The sequence below is a fragment of the Lathamus discolor genome, chromosome 9 (assembly GCF_037157495.1).
Source record: "Lathamus discolor isolate bLatDis1 chromosome 9, bLatDis1.hap1, whole genome shotgun sequence".
Taxonomy (NCBI): Eukaryota; Metazoa; Chordata; class Aves; order Psittaciformes; family Psittacidae; genus Lathamus; species Lathamus discolor.
Genome location: NC_088892.1, coordinates 20,326,441 through 20,346,013, shown reverse-complemented (window position 1 = coordinate 20,346,013; position 19,573 = coordinate 20,326,441). Strand labels below are relative to the sequence as shown.

The following is a 19,573-nucleotide window of genomic DNA, read 5'->3' as shown; positions in this document are numbered from 1 at the left end:
GGTCCCACCAGGTAGAGAAAGCTGCAAAGCTCCAGGTTAACAAGGGGAAACATCAAATATCCCCTGCCAGGGATGGGGCAGCCACAGCTTCTCTGGGCACCCTGTTCCAGCGCCTCAGCACCCTCACAGGGAAGAGCTTCTGCCTAAGAGCTCAGCTCAGTCTCCCCTCGGGCAGGTTCAAGCCATTCCCCTTGGCCTGTCCCTACAGGCCCTTGCCCAAAGCCCCTCTCCAGGTTTCCTGCAGCCCCTTTAGGCACTGGAGCTGCTCTAAGGTCTCCCCTTCAGGAGCCTTCTCTTCTCCAGGCTGAACAGATGGCCATGGGATGGACAACGAGAAGCAGATTTAAATCTGAACCCACAGATCAGTATTTTCTAAGCTCACCATGGGATAAGACATCTGGGCAACAAGGCAAGAGCGGCTGCTTGCTCCTACCATAGCCTAACCTACTCCCCTGGGCAGGGCTCAGTGGGGACCAGAGGACACTTTAAGGCAGAAGGGCACCAAAGCCACCATCCAAGCTGGGAAACTCACACAGGAAAACCTCCACAGCACCCTCCAGCCCCAGCAACCACCTCCTACACACAGCTACATACATACAGGAAACTCCCTTAGAAAACCCCAAGCAAGTGCTGCCAGGGCAGGGCAAAGGGGTTAACAGTGCACTCAGCCACCCTGTGCCCACGTTCCTTGCCCACCCCACAAGGACAGTGGGTTAAAGTCCCCCAAGGGGATACACAGTCCCGCACCATGAGGAATTAGCAGCCAGATGATGCTTTCCTGTTGCACATGTCTGCAGATAAGAGATGCAAGAAGTGTGGGTACCACAGGAGGATGCTCACATGGACCCATCCTGCATCGCTACAAACTTGGCCACTGGCAGGACAACTGACTTCGGTGTGACGGTTCCTCCTGGCTTACAGAAGCCACCAATAGTCTCCAGCAGCTTTGCTGCTAACTGGTACTAACACAGAAACCTCTCCCTTAGAGAGGACATCAACGGTCACAGCCAGAAAGCAGCAGTTTTACTCGGAAAGGAAGTGCACAAACCAAAGGCAACAGGATGAAATCAGAGGCAAAGCTCGCTATTAATAGCCAGCCTGTTTGCTTTTACAGTTTTGGTTGTTAAAAGCAGATTGCCGTGCCTTCAGCTGCAGCTCCGGACCTTCCCCACACAGCCCACACTATCATTATTACTCTTCTATGCAACTGGAGGCACAAACGATGCTGAGTGATGAATAAAACACAGCCTCGAGACACGTGTTCCTCCCCACCGGGAAGTTTCTGCACAGCACAGGTTTAACTGGCAGCCCCATTTCCCATTAATGTTTGACCAGTGCTCTCCAATCCCCCCTTACAGCGATCCCCAACCTCTCCAAACTTTAACTACACACATGAATCTTTCATGCAGCTGCTTGTCCAGTGCTGGGAAAGGAGGTTTTTGTTTGAGTTTTATGTATTTATAGCCAAATGGTTGAGCTATTTCTGGGAGTAAGGCTATGGTTAGGACACTGCTGTGAAAGGTTAAAGAGATGGGTACAGGGATCTGAGAAACTCCCATAGGGTGGTTAGGGTTGGAAAGAACCTTAAGATCATCGAGTTCCAACCCCCATGTCCCTATTTTCCAGGGTAAGGGCATCCATAAGGGATTGCAGCAGTGGGAAAGAGCCTTTTGCAGCTCCAGGTTGCCCACTTAAGCCTCTGATGTCTCTGTGGTCACACATGAGTTGCTAAAGGGGAACTGGTCCTTATCAGGTTAAACAAACACCATAAATTCCAGCAACGGCCATGAAACAAAGTCACTCCATTGAAATCCACACTGGAAGCAGAACAAAGACCCCCCCCAACCCCAACCTTTGCTGCTGCAGGGTTTGGTCACATTAATGGAAGCAAAATGCTTCTGGTGCCAGCTCGAGCCAGGCACAAGGTGTTTGACATAGAGACTCACTCTCAAGGTGTTAACAGAGCTGGAGTGTGGGGGGGGGAAAGGTTCCAACTCCCACCTATGCTCTTCTTTCCTATTAGACTGGGAACTGCAGTCACACACTGGCATGTTTGGTTCACACTCTCTATAAAAAGGCGAGCGTGAAAGAAAATCACAGATGTGCTCCGGGTCCTAAAATAGACTTTATTACACATTTGCTGCAAAACCCAGAGACGGGAGCGTAAACCAGCATCCTCCACCCCACGCGCAGACATCTCCCACATCGCTGCCAGGGCTCTCCCACTGCCCCTCCTCACCCACTCCCCAGAGCCAATGGGGAGTTTGTTCCCCTTCTATACAGGGACTTTGGGCCATTTCTCATTGTCTGCTGGTTGAATGGGTCTCAATGGGGGTGTTTTCCTGCACGGCACTAGGCAGGACATGTCCCGTAGTGCTCCACTGCATGCCCCACTCCTTCCCAGGCTTGAATCATAGAACAGTTAGGGTTGGAAAGGACCTCAAGATCATCCAGTTCCAGCCCCCCCTGCCATGGGCAGGGACACCTCACACTAAACCATCCCACACAAGGCTTCATCCAACCTGGCCTTGAACACTGCCAGGGATGGAGCACTCACAACCTCCCTGGGCAACCCATTCCAGTGCCTCAGCACCCTAACAGGAAAGAATTTCCTCCTTAGATCCAATCTAAACTTCCCCTGTTTCAGTTTTAACCCGTTACCCCTTGTCCTGTCACTACAGACCCTGATGAAGAGTCCTCCCCAGCATCCCTATAGGCCCCCTTCAGGTACTGGAAGGCTGCACCTCCCCAGCCTCCAGTACACACCTCTTAGATCAAGAAACACCTTCTCTGAGACCTTCCTCCTGCCTCTATTCCTCCCCAAGGCTTTGGGGCCAGCAAGGTTGTGGCTGCCCCATCCCTGCAGTGCTTAAGGCCAGGCTGGACACAGGGGCTTGGAGCAAGCTGCTCCAGTGGAAGGGGTCCCTGCCCGTGGCAGGGGTTGGAACTGGAGGAGCTTTAAGGTCCCTTCCAACACAAAGCATCCTATGACACAAGGGGACAAACCACCCTGTGCTGGTCCTGCCAATGGCTCTGCCTGTGGTGGGACATCCCAACCCAGACCCTCTCCAAGCAGCACCAGCCTTTCTCCCCCTGCTATGTAAGGATGGGGGAACTAGAGGCTGGGTTTGCAGAACTTCAGCAAAGCCTCAACAGAGCCCTAAATCCCATACCAGGCACCACTTGTCCGTATATAAGCCCCCATCCACAAGCACGAGATCGGTCCCACACCACTCTGGGAAGGGTAAGGGTTTGGAAAGGAGATTTGTGACACTCAGAATGACTTCAATGACAGAAACCCTTTCGGTGGCAGCACGGTGGCCACAGCCAGGGGATGCAGAGCAAGGGGAGCCTGCCTGGGACCGCCCCATAAGTGACATTAAAGCCAGCCTTGAGTGCATGTCCCCTTAACCCTGCCCCGGGGTGGTCACACGCTGGTTTTCACATTAGGTAGAATAAGCCCCAGATGGAAAAGCTCCAAGTGAAAGCATCACCGAGCATGCAAATTAGGAGTAACGGTTACAAAGGCTTTAGGGCTGCACCAAGCAACCCCCGTGCTTTCCTCACTGTCCCTCTGCAATCTGTTCCAGTGGGGACAATAAGGAACAGGTCCTGAGCCAGGGAAGCTGCCAAGTCCCATTGGAGGACCCCACACAGCCCCATAACCAACTCAGGGGTAACCCCATCACTGGAGACCCCAGGAGACCACTAAAGGAACATCATTGTAACAAGGCAAAGGCACCAAGTCACAACACAGGTCCAGCCCAGGGACAAGCACCATGTGCCCATCATAGAGACATCCTCTTTCCCTCAGCATCAAACAATGTTCTCGAGAGCCGGCAGCTCACAACCAGCCCAGCACTTGCTAAGCACCAGGGATTTACCAGGGCACGGGCAGCAAAGAGGATCAGGCCCCAGGGTATTTAATTAAAAGGGAATAACACAACAATGGTCCTGTTAGGCCCTGCATAAACACACACAACAATTTGTGCTCCCAATTACAGACTGCTTGCTGTTACCGTGGGTTTTAAACAAAAGGAGGAAAATACCAGGGACCACAGACACAAGAGACCCAGGTGGGATGCTCAGCCAACACCGGGCATCCCGAGAGGAGGGCTAGCACCCATGGGTGCTCCCCATCCTTCCTGCAGTGATCAGGGCGAGAGCTTAAATACAAGCTAAATGGGAGGAAGAACCAAAACCAACAGGGGCATCAGCAACTTCTCTTCCTGTGTTCCTCACTGACTTCTCCCAGCAGCTGGATCAGCACCGGCAGAGCTGTGCTGTAGCTGTGGCCCCACGGATGCACACAGCCCCACCTCTGGAAAAACCCCGGAGAAGTCGTTAAGGGAAAACAAGCACATCGTCTCTGAGGCATGACTCAGGGACCAGCAGCTCCCAGGTGCCTGCCAAGGGAGGCTGGAAGTGGGTATCACTCATTGCAGAATCCTACACAAGGAGACGGATCCAAACTCCCTGGTCACCAACGCACTTTGCTACTCCACTCCGCAATCCTCCCCACAGCAGCCATACAAGGAGCAGGAGACTATAAATAAGACTCCGATGGCAGAATCCATTCCCAATAAAGAGCTGAAGTTGTATTTCCAAGTGGACAGTGTGTCCTGAAAGTGGATTACCTGTGGCCATTCAATCCCGCCTCCCCGCAGCGATCCCAACCCCGCTCTGCTTTCAGCAGGGGTGATTTCAGCAGCGTAAATTGAAGTTCAGAACCCAATTTGTTTCTGCAGAGAGCATCAGGCTGCACCCCTGGGCAGCAAAGCAGACCCATATACACGACTCTGCCCTTCTTGCTTAACATTCCCTTGCATACTCTATCCAGGATAAGAAGCTTATGGGAGGGACAAACAGAACCACATAAGTCATGTTGATAGGGCAAGGCACGTTCATCATCCCTAAGCTGTGAAATACATCTGAAAATAGGGTTTAACATCCATTGGTATTTGAGCCTCTGACAGAGAGCACAGAGTGCAGAGGTGACAATGTTAATCTAAGTAGCCCTATGGGATCTTAAGTGTCGGTAAACTGCAGCCTTTAATGAAGAGAATCATACAATCCCAGCCTGGTTTGGGTTGGAAGGGACCTCAAAGCTCCTCCAGCTCCAACCCCTGGCACGGGCAGGGACCCCTTCCACTGGAGCAGCTTGCTCCAAGACCCTGTGTCCAACCTGGCCTTGAGCACTGCCAGGGATGGGGCAGCCACAACTGCAGTGGCAATGCCACTGCCACAAGACAAGCAACACTTGAAGCCCCGTGCTCCCCATCCAGATCAACACCATGGGTCAGCCTCCCCTCCATAGAGCAGGAGGAGGGATCCAAAGCTCCTGGGAGATCCTGCAAGGCTGGGGACAGGGCAGAGCCACTGCAGCACAGTGGGAGCTGCTATCTGCCCATGGCTGGAGGACCCATGCACCAGCTTGATAACAAACACAGCTCAACTGCCCAAACGCCACTCTCAAAGCCAGCATGTGGAAAACAAGGTCCAAACCCCCTCAACAACACTTCTAGCTGCACTCAGAGGAGATGCTCCATACCCCAACCACCTCCTGGGGTAGGAAACACATAACACAAGGCAGAGGTAAACTCAAAGCCATCAAAGCCAGAAACTGAGATTAGAGCCGTTTGTCCCCAGGGCTGCAAACCAGCAGCTGCAGTAGGTGTGTTCTCCACGGGGCTAACCCAGAGCCTGCAACAGAAACACAGCCTGCAAATGGGAAAACAAACCATTTCTTCCCCCCTCCAGACCTGCTGCAGAGCCACCTCCAGACTTAAGGAAGAGATTAAAGTCCCTTGTGCAGAAAGGCTGGAAATCCAGCCCAAACAGCTCGCTCCACACCAAAAGTGGAGATGGGAATGCATCTCCCAGGGGTTCTGGCCTTGCAGGCAGAGCCCATTATTCTGGCAGCGAACGGGGTGCCAAGAGGTGCAATGTGCCTCAGGGAACAGCTCCTGAGCCTCCAGGGGTGCCGTCGCTGCTCTAACAACACACGCCTGGTGTATAAACTCCAGGAACTTTGTGAACCACGCACTGCACAACAAATGACACCGGTAAATAAAGAGGAGCTCCTGAAAGAGCTGTTAAAACACCGGGTTTAGCGCACTTGCTGTGGAAGAGGGAAAAAATGAGTAATTACAGAGTTCAGGCCAAGCAATGAGGTCACGGTGAAATCTCCGAGCCGCTTATGTGGCACCGGGAGGGGTTCTAAGGTATCCGGGTGGCAAAGCGGCGGGGAGCATCATTGTAAGTGCCCTGCATCCCACCAGGATAAACCCGCGGGTTGCGTGCGCGCTTCCAGGCACCGGGACGTGCCCTCCTCTAGGTTTTGGGGTAGGAAATGAAAGAAGACGGCTTGGGCACCGACAGCAAGTTCCCCGGGGGAGCCGCAGCGCGGCGGGGCCCTGCCGTGGGGTTCCCCCGCGGCTCCCATCGGGAGCGCTGCACCCCGACCTCCCCCCGGCAAAACCACCGCTAAACGGGAAATACCAGCAGGAAACGGCAGCAGCAACAGCGAGCTCCTCCCGCCCGGGCCCCGCACTCACCAGGCGGCTGAGGCTGCGGCGGAGCATCGCGGCAGCGCCCGGCCCCGCCGCCCTCACCGCCGCATCCCCGCTCGGTCCATGGTGGCGGGGCCCCGCCGCGCTGCCCCGCACGGCAAAGCCCGGCACGGAACGGAACGGCCCGGCCCGGCCCCGCTCGGCTGCAGGCACTTCCCCCGCGCCCCCGCTTTTGTCCCGCCGCCGCCCGCCCCGGAGCAGGCTGGGAGCTGTAGTGCGGGACGGGGCCGGCGGGGGGAGCCCGCACAGCCCCCGGGGCTCGTCCTGCGGATGGAGGCAGCGGCAGCGCCGCCGCCCGCCACCCCCGAAGAGCCGGGTACGGGCTGGTCCTTAACGCTGTGCCGCGGGAGAGCGCTCGGGCACAGAAGCGCAGCCACTGCCGTGATGCTCGAGCATCACGAACACCTCGGAGCGCTGCCCCCGAGTCAAGGCTGGCCAGGGAAGGTGTTTCCTTCCTCCCGCTGCAAACTGCTCCCGGGAGGCTCCATGCGCACCCCCGCAGGGACAGCGGTGGGTGGGTGGGTGGGCAGGCAAAGAGCAAGTCCGGGCTCACTCCTGTTGCAGCTTTGCAATGCCCAGGCACAGAAGCTGACCAGTTTTTCCCCAGGGTCCCCATTCTTTTGGCTACGCACAGGCCAAACCCACATCCCTCTTCCCTCCCGGGTGGGATAACACTAGTGGGAACAGCACTTAGCTGAAATGCTTCCTCAAGGGAGCATCTCCCCTGTCCAGAGGGTACAGAGCAGGGGAATGTTTCCACATAAACCACCAGAATTGAGAAAGACAAGATGTAACCTAACAAATCCTGTTATGTGTTTGACATTGCTATTGCCTGGTGGTAAAACAGCCTTTTCTGGAGCAATATCAGCTGCAACAGCACAGGGCAGAGAGTTTTCCTGGTGCTGTCCCTTGCTAACAGCCCCAAGGATCTGCGGGAAACAAGAGGGCTGCTCAGTCCCAGCACCCAGGAGCCACCTCCATTTCAGCTGCCAGCATCACTCCAGTTTGAAAGCAGGCTTCTCCTTGGACACTGAGCAAAACTCACCTCGTTGCACCACGACCGGGCCCAGAGGACAGCTATGGGCTTCCAGAGACCTGGAAAACACAGAGATTTTCACTTGGCATTTTAAAAGCAAGAATAGCACCGCAGTGATTTGCTATGAGGGTGCTGAGGCGCTGGCACAGGGTGCCCAGAGAAGCTGTGGCTGCCCCATCCCTGGCAGTGCTCAAGGCCAGGTTGGACACAGGGGCTTGGAGCAAGCTGCTCCAGTGGAAGGTGTTGGGACTGGAACTGGATGAGCTTTAAGCTCCTTTCCAACCCAAACCATTCCCTGATTCCATGACCAAGGCTCAAGCCACCACGTTTGCTCAATGAAGCACCACCTGTGTGTCAGTGCAACCCTTCCGCTCCTCCCTGTGCAGCTGTGCTGCTCCTTACCTTGCCACACAAAAGCCTGACCACAACAGAGGAAACCAGGGAACAATGCTCAGCACTTTTAAACACATCCTAAATAATGAATGGGGATTGTTCAACACCTTCACATAATGCCCGACCAGCTCAGTCCCAGGCTTCCCTCCCCACAAAACAGCAGCAGAGAACTAAACTTAGACCTTTGGCACTGCTCTTTGGTTATGTTTCTGATGGTATCAAGCCTGTTTGTTGGCTAGAAGAGGGAGGGAGCTGCTGTTCTCTGATGTGTTCCCTGCCTGCGTGTTGAAAAGAGCAGTGATGTATGGTGAACCACCAGCCTCTGTGGCCAGGCACCCGTTGTTGCCAAGGCAGCCTGGCTTACCTGGCCTATAGAAGAAAAACAGCCATATTTTGCCCTTTCATATGTTCCTAGAGGTGCTGTTACTCCTCATCTCTCACCCTTACAAGCCGCAGCCCCTATCCAGTTTAGTTTGGAATGCTGATGTCCCTCTTTCTATAGAGGTTTGCTGGAATTAGAACTAAAATGCAACACTGATATGGAATTAAGCATTAAACAGGTAATTCATTATCTTTAATGCATTGTCAACAATGCCTGTGACCAAGGTATTGGAGACACCCTTCTCCAAGGAGCTCCCCGATGAAGCAGATCTCCCCTGCTCATCCAGAGCAAGAACCAGGCTCCTTCCATGGACCAGACTGCTTAAATCCATCCATCCATCTCCCTATTTACCCTGCGCAGCAAAGGCAGGATTTCACTGGAGAAATCAAGGCCACTGTCACCTCCCCTTTAGCTGCTGACACAGTGGCCTTGGGGCAGCGAAACCCCGATCTCAGCAGAAACCACCCCCACAGAGAGGAACAAGAAGAGCCCTGACTGGGCTTTTCACACCCTCAAACAGCCTGGGTGATTCAGCTGCTGATTCGGTAACAACTGCATCAGCTCTCAGGCCATTTACATGGGAATCTGCTTTTAATGCCCCTTTTAACGCCACAGACAGCTGGTCCCCATGCAGATAACACACAGGGGTACCAAAGGGGCCTCCTGCATCCACAAATGCCCTGCCCGTGGCAAGGGAACCACAAGGAGCAGATCCCAAGGGGAATTCTGCACAGTACAGCTCACTTGGGACACATCACTTCAATTAGCATCAGAAACTAGTTATCTGGTCCATCAGCCAAGCTCTCCTTGGTAGTCTGCCAACCAGGGCATTAACTCAGAGTGACCTAAGGGACTGCTATGAGCTACTCACTACTAGGGAGAGTCCATTGCATCCTTTCACAGAACAGTTTAAGTCCCGAAACCTTTGGTTTTAATATTGGCAGCAACGGAAGCTTTTGGACCTCAGTGCTTGGTAGGTAGATTAATAAGAGGTCAGAGCCAGCATCCCCTCTAATCTTAAAACAGACACATACAGCCTCGCTGCTTTGGTTTAGTTAAAACCCTTCTTTTTGTGATGCTCTTTGCTTCTTCTGCCATCGTGTGGCCTTTTGGAGGATGAGAGCTGTCTGTAGAACAGGCCAGCAGCTTGCCATGCCTTGGAACCGGGTTATGGATTTTCAGGGCATTCGGAGGTGTATGAGGTCAATGGAGACGCATGGCTTCATGAGCCATCCACCTCCTGATGACTACTGCAGGTTTAGCTTTGATGTTGTGATATCCTGGAGTAGACCTCGTTAATCCGATTGTTTGGATTGACAGCTGATGCGGGCAGCTTGCGGAGCTTATGCTGGCATTGGGGAATAAGATGATGGAAAAGGCACTCTCTGACCACCAACACAGCTATCCACTTTGGAAGCTATTTCTGTCCCTCTGAGAGCCATCCCAAGGCCATTTCCATCTGGGAAAGCCTGAGTTCATGCTCAGGGCTGCTGTAGTCACTGCACTGTGCAGAGACTGGCAGGGCTCTATTCCGGTCCATGGGAGCCTTTTGGGGAAGATGCCAAGGAGGAGCTGACAACACCATTATCCCTCCCCTCCTTCTGGATAGGGCAGATCCTTCACTGATCTGGTGACAACTGTTACTTCACATAGAGAGCATTTTTGCCAGCATGTCCCAAGGCAAGATCCTGGTCTGCTCACACAGAGACCTTCAAATCCACCTTCAACCCTGCAATGTGGTCTCTACTTATCCTGCCCACTCAGGGCTGACTGATGGGCATGGGACCAGGGGCTCTGGCTTTCTGAAAGGGGCCAAACCCACCCAAACACTGCATCTGCTGGGGTTCTACACACAGCCTTTAGCTGCTGACATCCATGGGCGTTCCCCACTGACCCTCACCAGGACATGGTGTAGGCTTCATCTTCCCCTTGTGCTCCTCTGCCTGGTAAAGCAGGTCTCATCCAGGACCAGGAATGGCAAATGAACATCCAGCATGCCATTGAGGGTGTTACAAGGAGGAATTGCATCATCCTTGCAACACACACAAATGAAGGAAGCCAGTAACTGTCTGCGGAGGGGTTCACATGAAGCATTCCTCAGTGCTTCCCTTGGGTCCCATGCATCCCATTCCCCTGGATCAGTTGGGCCTAACAAGCAGTGATTGAGAGCATCACACGGTGCCGGTTTCCAAAGCCCTGCTGTGCAGCCTGTGCCAAAACCATCTGCTTTGGTCCTACAGCCTCCTCTGGGAAGTCACAACCTGCAGCAGGGAATGCTTCTGAGCTTTCCTCAGCCTTCCTGGAAAAAAGAAGGAACAGGCAAATTCAGAGCCTGCACTGAGCACTATGGAGTAGACTCGGCAGCCGCATCCTTGCTGCGGTGTCCGTGGAACAAGGGGATTTGCACATGCTTTCCTCTACCCCAAGTCCACTTTAAATGAGTTTATCACTCCATCAGCAGCTGGTTTGCTGGAATAGGGCACAGAGCTCAGATGCTGGTCTCTGCAAGCCTGTGCACCGATTGTACCTCAAACACCTACAAAATCACCCCCATCATCTTTCTACAGCTGTGCTACACATAGAAGGAGAGCTGTAAAGTCTAATGCAGTTTGAATGCCAAGAAACAGATTTACACCATCAGGTCAGGGGCTGGGGCTAGGGTCTTGCTAAACCCAGCTGCACTGAATCACAAACGCAGTTCAATGAGGTGAAAGTTCTCCCACAGACAGGGCCTGAGTTCTGAGCACTGCGGAGGACTTTAAAAGGAAAACAAATGGGGCTCTCGATCCCATATCCAGTGATGCTCTGGAGCAAAAGCCCTTTCATTAATACGCTGAGTCTTTCTCAAGAGGCGCTTTCCCCTTAAAGTCTATTCAGATGTGCAGTGACTTGGAGTGATAACTTAGACACCACCAGTTTTAGTTGAAAGCATCCTCCTTTGAAACCAAGCTTTTTATAAGGGGGAGAACACCAAATATATTTGGTCTGTGTTGTTACAAACCCATATAACTCAGACCCCAGCACATTCCGTGCCCTGAGACAAATACATCCATTAAACAGATTTGATTCCATCCTTCCTCCTCCTGCCAGCAAAAACATCCCCAACAAGGCTCATTTAACCTAGAAAGGGGGAGTTTTCATGTTTCCTTCATTCCCAGTCCTTGCTACCACCTCTTTCCCTGCAAAGTCCTCTTTGCCTCTTCCATAAGAATCAAGGACAGTTTAGGGAGCTACTCTCACCGGATTGCCTTGTTTTTCCCCAACAGCTCTGCAGGATCCATGACAGCAAACACTCCGGCTCTCATCTTTAATGGACTACAACAGAGGATCTACAGCTGACAAATACCCAGCAGAACCAGTGCACGGTCATTCATCATTCAGTGAGAGCTGGAAGAGGGCAAGCTGCCCCGACAGCACATACCAGCACCGACCAGCACCTTTCAGCCCATGCTGTGACTGCTGCCATGGAGATCAGCCCTGCCCTGGTGCGCTTACCCAGAAGAAATACGAGTATTTCCCAAGGCTTCCTCTTTCTGACTCAGTTGGGAAACTGCCACAGGAGCCTGCTGGCTCCCAGCCCACCTGAGACACAGGGCAGGAGCCGCAGCCACGGGAGAGTGTGCAGAGAGCCACAGGAGCCCAGCCTGGTTTGGGTTGAAGGGACCTCAAAGCTCCTCCAGCTCCAACCCCTGCCACAGGCAGGGACCCCTTCCACTGGAGCAGCTTGCTCCAAGACCCTGTGTCCAACCTGGCCTTGAGCACTGCCAGGGATGGGGCAGCCACAGCTTCTCTGGGCACCCTGTGCCAGCGCCTCAGCACCCTCACAGGGTTCCTTCCTTATATCCAACCTGAACATCCTCTATTTATATATCAACCAACTTCTCAAGCTGCAAAAATCCATCCACCTCAGGCTTTCACCAAGCCAACCACCCATTCCGAGGTTTAAAACCCACTAACCTTACTCATTTATATCTATTTAAGTACATACATACCACAACCAGCTTTCAGCAACAGTGCAACCTGAGAAAGAGCTCCAAACCTCAGCGCTGCCTGGTCAGCATGCTTGTGATACATCCAGCCCCGTCCCAAGAGATGGCAAAGCCAGGGAGCAAAGGCTGCTCACTCCCACCAGCTCCTACTGCTGTAGGGCGAGAGCAGCTCATTAGTACTGCTATAAGTTCATTAACATTTTACCTTTTGGGCAGGACAAAGAGAGAAGAGCTGCATGGGAAAGACCTTCATCACCTTAAGAGAGCCCCAGGCTTGCCCTGGCTGTATATATGCCCTACAACTTGTGATGGCAATTATAGGGAGGGAATGAGGAGCACCTGCAGGCACCCTGCAGGATGTGACCCGTTGCATTTGCCTCACAGCACGCCCGTTAGCAAGGGCTGTTTGCACTCAATTGCTTTTACAGCACTAAATCCCAGACTGGTTTAGGTTGGGCGGGACCTCAAAGCTCCTCTAGCTCCAGCTCCTGCCACGGGCAGGGACCCCTTCCACTGGAGCAGCTTGCTCCAAGACCCTGTGTCCAACCTGGCCTTGAGCACTGCCAGGGATGGGGCAGCCACAGCTCCTCTGGGCAATGTTCAAATCCCAGTCTCTGGCTCCCTCTCCTGCACTTTAGGGTTAATGAAGGAATGGACAAAAAGCCCTGGCACATGGAGCGTCCCAAACCTGGGCTCACCTCCCCTGTCCTGTCCCTTGGAGCGTGGCGTATCCTCACTGCAGATGCCAGGAAGCCTGATTCCCAAAACATCTCTGGAAAGCTGGAAATGATGGTGAGACCCACGGTGGCTCACACTGCCCCAGCAAGGCTCATATAGGGGGAAGAATATACATGATTTAGTTTTTATTAATACAATACAACAGTGGTGGTATAGCAGGAGATGCCTGTGCATCCCCACGCACCTTGCCATGGGGGATCTCCTGCCCTGGCCGCATCTGTGGGGCACGTCACGAGCTCTCAGTGAGGATTTCAGAGTCAACATCACCTTCCTCGTCCTCTCCTGGGGGTACAGAGGAGCAAGGAAGGGTTACAATGAAGCGTAAGCGCTGGTTAACAGCAGGTAGTGTAAAGAATTGGGAGACAGCAGAACAGGGCCAGGGCCACATGGTCCCATCTGCCCTGCTCTCCCTCATCTCTTCCGGATGCCCTGTACACAGAGGGCTGGGCAGTGTGTTCATCACTGCCCAAGCCATGTTCTCCCCACCCCTCTTCTCAGCTGAGCTGCACTCTGCCTCCTCCCCTTCAGACTTCATCCCACACAGTTCAATTTCAATAGTGGCAACAGCCATCAGGCAAAAACCCGGTTGTGCAAAGCAGTGCTGGTGTGAGGAAGTGGGACCAGATGTAGGTGTGCACCCACAGGGACTCCCTGTAACAGCTCCTCACCTCCTCCCGTCACCGTACAGCTCCATCAGCAACTTGCAAAGCTCCGACAAGCACAGCCTCCCTGTTCCCCTCCATCCTTCAGGCTTAGAAGGACACGTGCCATGGAGAGAGCTGCTGGTGGCCATGCCGAATGGTACCCTGAATGAGCACCATCGAGGGGAAGTGGGATGCAGACTTGCAAAACACACTCACTCCTGTGTCACTGGGTTGCTCTAAACACATCCACAGCCCACGATAAACACCCGTGGAGGCAGGAACCAGCTTTTGTTTGGCCTGACCCACCTGAGCCAGCCCCTTTGGGAACCTGCACAAAAGGATATGCCAGATAGTATAAAATGGATTAATGCAAAGCTGCTCCTTGCATAAGATGCTATTGGTACCACTGACTTCCTGCATCAATAGGCAGAGGATGGGTCTCCCTGGGGTGGTTGCTGCTGCATCACTTCATATTTCTTGGCACACTTGGAGGCCCAGCGCTTCCCAACAAACCCAGGATCCTTGGGAAGGTGCCAGTCCCCCATGGGATGTGTTCCCAAGATAAGCACTGCTGCTGGGTGCACCTGCCAGCAGATGGGACATGCTGGGACCGGCCTGGGCAGAGCTGCACCTCGCCCCACTGGCAGCAGGACCAAGCACACCTCCTTCCCTTGCTGGTTATTGAGCTGTAAGGCTGCAAGATGGATAGCAGGAAGAGAACGATGGCAAAAGCAGCCCTGCCCACCCCAGCGTGCACGTCCTGCTCCAATCACTGCTCGTCACACATGGCAGGAGCAGCCCACCGCATTGCCCATGGCCATTAATTGATACTTTCAGTTTATCTTTGATCACAGAGATCCCGAGGTCTCATTTCTGAGATGTTTCTGGCTTTGGGATAGGCCATTTTTAACACAGAATGGCTGCTGCTCCCCTTCTATAGAAGATAAAAATTCTTGGTAGGTGCAGACCAGGACTGTCTCCGGGCTGTTGTGGGGATTAGTGTCTCTACAGCCATGGAAACACCAGGATAAGGGGGGTTGCTTTTGGAATACATTAGAACCGCCTGTCTGCATCACTCACTGGGGATCAGGGGCAAGTGTGTGAGATGAACCGAACCGGTTTCTCACAGCTCACTCCCAGGACAAGTTTCACTCAGCTGCCCGCAGCACCAGCAGGGCCAGTTCTGCCTTTGGACTGGTCTCACTGGTGTCTTCTCCATCTTCGGTGCTCATACCAAGGACCCAAACCACCACAAGGCACAGGGAGCACCCCATGGAAGTGACCCATTGGAAGGAGCCTGGTTGGCAGCCCCAGTGGGTCCCCATGGCAGCACACACAGCCCTGACCTTAGGAGAAGGGGCTCCACCATAGGCACAGGTCCCTGCTTCGCCCTCCCGCATCACTCACAGCACCGGCACCGCAGGGATCTCCACCACACAGAGACAATGGGTTACTAAAAGTGTTGTATTTAGAGGCCAGTATTAACGTGTGCTATTCCTATTTGCAGTCTGTTAATCCCCATGTCATAGAATCATGGGGTAGGGTTGGAAGGGACTTTCAAGACCATCTGGTCACTGGCAGTTGTGTCACTGCAGTTGAATCTGAGTTAGGCAGACTTCACAGCAGGCTGGCAAGGTGGAGCAGCTGCGGTTTCTCTTCCTCTTTCTCTGCCCAGGGAAGGGCTTCAGTGATTGTTCTTCCCCTGGACCACAAAGGCAGGGCCTGTTAATCAGTAACCACGGGAGCAGAGCTGACTCAGGCTCTGCTGCTGAGCACCGGTCAAGCCGGGAAGGGAAAGCTGCTGCACCAGTGACTTCATGTCCAGTGTTTCCTGGGCTGACGGATGGTTTCCCAGCACATGGACCAACCTGGAGCCCTCTGGGTACAGCCCAGTCCCTGTGATAGCATCACTTTGCTGGACATGGATGTGTTGGGATACAGATGCTGCTCGTGGTCCTGTCTCAGAGCACACACCAGCAGGGCTGCAGGGTGCCCACTGTCAGTGATGCCAGTGGGGATGGATGAAGCTCTTCTGCAGACCCTCCATGAGCACCTTTTCACCTTCACCAGCAGGAAAGGAGACTTGTCCAGCTGCAACCAGGGTCTGAATGAGGGGCTGAGCAAACCCCTGACCTGCGCAGACAGCTTTGCCTGGGCACAGGTCAGCTCAAGACGGGCTTTTTCCCCTGGGATGCCTCCTTTGATCTTCCTCTTTTCCACAGACTGAGCTGGATTCAGACCGAGCCTTCCACAGAATACTAACACAGGGTTGGGAAGTGGCCGCTGTTCCCCTTTCATTCAGGACTGCAGCCCTGCTGCCAGAGAGGCGTCTTACAAAGGGACTTTGGCTCAGTCCTGCGATCCCTGGTTTTCCAGCCATGCAGAGGACAATGATGCTGTTCATGCCCCAGGACTGCCAGCCCTGGCCAAGCACCCCACAAGCCCTGCCTGAGCATGGGTCCCACTGCAGTGTGGGGTTCCCCAGAGCCACACACCCCTTGGGATGTGCTGTCCCTGCTCAGGGGGCGATGGCAGATGGCTGCTTCCTCTGCTCCTGCCTCATCTTCAGAGCCAGCATCGCCCGGCGGTACAGGTCTGCAGGAGGGAAGTGGTCAGGGCTGAGCACAGCGCAGCTCCAGGGCCCAGCAGGCAGCCTGTGCTGAGCAAGGGCACTCAGGCTCCAGCACAGGGCACCCATGAGGCCTCCCCACATCCCAGAGGTGGAACATCTGCCCCCCCAACAGCCCCCCCCACCCTGTAGCAGCACTTGCTTGTGCTGTCCCCACACCAAGCACCCCATGGCCAAGGGCTCCTGCACACCTTATGCCCCTCTGCTAACAGGGCAGAACCCAAGTGCTTTTCTGCAACATCTGCCCTGGAAATACGAACCGAAGGTGCTTGAGACCTCCTCATGCTGCTGCTCCATGGCAGGATCCTGCGACTTGATTTTATTCTTGATTTTCTTCTTCTTTTTCTTTTTCATGGCCTGCACTGGAAGGAGAAATGCACAATGTCAGGAGCTACATCAGAGCAGGGATGCGATTGTCACCACATCAGCTGAGAGGACTGCTGCTGGTGCAGTCCTCCATCACCTCCACACATCAGCCCCTGCGGAGATGCTCTGAGATGTCTCTCCTCTTCCCAGTTGGATCGTTGTGACCCCGCTCTGTGCCCAGCTGATCTGCAATCAAAGCTGATGGAGGTGGCGAGGACTGGTGGTGCAGCACACTGCTGTGTTGTCCCCAGGACACCCCGTGGGGTGGCTCTGGGGTCCCAATGTGCAGTGCAGCACCGCAGCCCCTCTCACCTGGGTGCGGGGTGGCCATCACGGTGGGCACCAGCTCCTCCTGCCCGACCCTGTTGGGGGGCAGCAGCCCCCCGGCAGCCCCTGCTCGGCTGTCACCCCCTCCTCCTGGTCCCTCTGGCTCCTCGGCTGGGCTTGGCTGCCCCAGGCCCTTCTTCCTCACCTTCACCTTCCTCTTCTTCCTCCCGGCTCCCTTAGCGCTGTCCTCCTGGGCAGGCTAAGGGGGGTGAGGGAAGGCGTCGGAACTCCCCTTCTATCCCACCCCATCCCTTCCCATCCCATCCCACCCCCGGGGGGGCGCTCACCAGGGGCAGGAGGCGAGGCACGGGCCGTGGCGGCCGGTACTCGCCCGTTATCCCAGCTCCGTCTCGGGCATCCTCCGCGGGGAGCGGCGGGTCCCTGCTGGGGCGAGAGCACAGCGAGGGATGGGGACAACGGGAAACGGGGACGGGCACCCCGGGATCCCCGTACGCACCTGCGGGCGGGCCGGCGGCCGCGGGCTGCCCTGGGGCCGGGGCCGGGTGGCGGAGAGGCGGCGGGCGGCGGGGCCGGGGCGGCGGGGATGCTGCGGAGGAGCCAGCGCAGCCCCTGCAGCGTGGTGCGGGGCGGGCCGGCGGCGGGGCCCCGCTTGGCGGCACAGGGCTCCTGCGGTGGAGCGGCACGGTCAGCCCCGACGGGCACCGGGGAGCGGGCACCGGGAGCGGGGCAGCCCCGCACTCACGATGCGGCAGGGAGAGCGGTTCTCGTTGACCAGCCGCTCCAGGGACAGGCGCTCGATCAGCTCGCAGGGCAGCAGGGCAGACGCCGTGTCTTGTTTGTTGGCCAGCCTGGGGCATGGGGAGAGAGGAGCGTGATCATCACCCCGGCCTCTGGGCGCCTGGAGGCAGGGCAGGCTGGATGCTTTCTTCCAGTTTGGCTATGATTAGGTGAAGTGTTGCCCAAGCCTTTACCAGGCACTGAATCCCCATCCCTAGGGATACCCCTAGAGCATCACTGAGGTCCTCATGTCCCAGCATCCTCTCAACAGCCCCTTAGGTACCACATCCCTTGAGCATCCAAGTCGCACACGCCGTGACCCCAGCAACGAGTCCCCGCTCCCTCCTTCACCCCGAACCCTGCAGGTCACACCCCTGGGACCCAGCCTTACAATAACAGGGGCTTCCCGGAGACATCGGGGTGACTCAGGACGCGGCTCAGGACCCTGCGCGCCTCCTCCATCCGTGCCAGGTCGCTGGAGTCCAGCACGAAGAGGAGCCCATGGGCTGCGCTGTAGTGGCTGCGCCAGGCGCTGCGGGAGCGCGGGGCCCCGGGCAGGTCCAGCAGGGTCACCTCGAAGCGCTCCACCCGCAGGCGGGTCTGGCCGGGCTGTGCCATGGGCAGCCCCTCGCTGGGCAGTGCTGTGGGCAGGAGAAGGCAGAGAGCCGGGGCAGTGAGCCCGCAGCATCCCTTGTGCTGTGTGCCTCCTGCTCCCCATCCCACTGCCAGCAGCAGATGGGTCTTGGTCCTTCAAGGCTCAAGCACTTGGTTGCATAAAGCTGCTGCCTCCAGCCAAGGCTGGCTCTGGGGCAGTGCAGCTCCTCACCTCTGTCTAGGTCCATGATGACGGAGGTTTTCCCAGCGTTGTCCAGCCCCAACACAAGGAGCGTGACCTTCCTGTGGAGTGACAATGGGATGTGCGCATCAAGAGAAAGGCTGTGCTCCCTTGGGGACCACTGACCACTGCTGGCTCCAGGGCTCCCCTAACCTTGCCCATGGTTAACTCCTACCCCAGGAGATGGTGACACAGGCTCTGGATGAGCTGAGGGTGAGGGCAGGCACAGGCTGCTGGAACACCCGCCCCCCCAGCACAATGGGACAGCCACAATGTGGAGCCTTCAACGTGCTACATACAGCAAGGATTCCTTTTCATATCAGGTAGGATTAAGCAATGATATGCACAGGCCAAAATGATCACTCCTTACACGCAAATGGTTAATGATTGTTCTTTGTGCCCTTCCTTGTCAGATGGCTGTGGGTTTACACAGCCAGGGAGAGGTAGCAAGGACATTTTATGAGCTTCTGCCTGGGCTCAGGAGGTGTTTCCTGCTGCTAAACTGCCCTGTTTGGTCTGCAGTGATGCACAGAACGCTTCCCCTGGTGTTGAGAAGCCTCAGCAGTGATTCCTGGTGTTGTTTTCTTCCTTAAACACATTGTGGGTGCTGCAGCCCTGCTGCTGGCATTACAGCAACATGTCCTGGTTGGCAGGACAGGGCCATAAACCCTATCACTGCTGCAGGGTCTGCCTGGGCTGGTGCAGCGCCATCCCCAGGGATTAACCTGGGTCTCCCAGCACATGCAAATCCCAGCCTGGTTTGTGTCGGAAGGGACCTCAAAGCTCCTCCAGCTCCAGCCCCTGCCACGGGCAGGGACCCCTTCCACTGGAGCAGCTTGCTCCAAGCCCCTGTGTCCAACCTGGCCTTGAGCACTGCCAGGGGTGGGGCAGCCACAGCTTCTCTGGGCACCCTGTGCCAGCGCC

General features: G+C 55.4%; 1 protein-coding gene across 2 annotated transcripts in view; it reads right to left on the bottom strand.

The window, feature by feature from the left end:
* The window catches only part of ATP11C (ATPase phospholipid transporting 11C), a 66,410-nt gene extending 53,765 nt beyond the window's left edge, over positions 1–12,645 (bottom strand). Inside the window, exons 1-3 of one of the 2 annotated variants that reach the window (XM_065689247.1) lie at positions 12,578–12,645; positions 10,284–10,682; positions 7,618–7,667 (exon numbers count right to left, since the gene is read on the bottom strand). In XM_065689247.1, the coding sequence (XP_065545319.1) occupies positions 7,618–7,667; positions 10,284–10,305 (72 nt within the window). In that variant the 5' untranslated portion in view covers positions 10,306–10,682; positions 12,578–12,645. Of the gene's footprint in view, positions 1–6,557; positions 6,706–7,617; positions 7,668–10,283; positions 10,683–12,577 lie in introns of those variants that run through there. The other variant, XM_065689249.1, reaches the window with a different exon arrangement.
* Between the last annotated feature and the right edge of the window lie 6,928 nt (positions 12,646–19,573).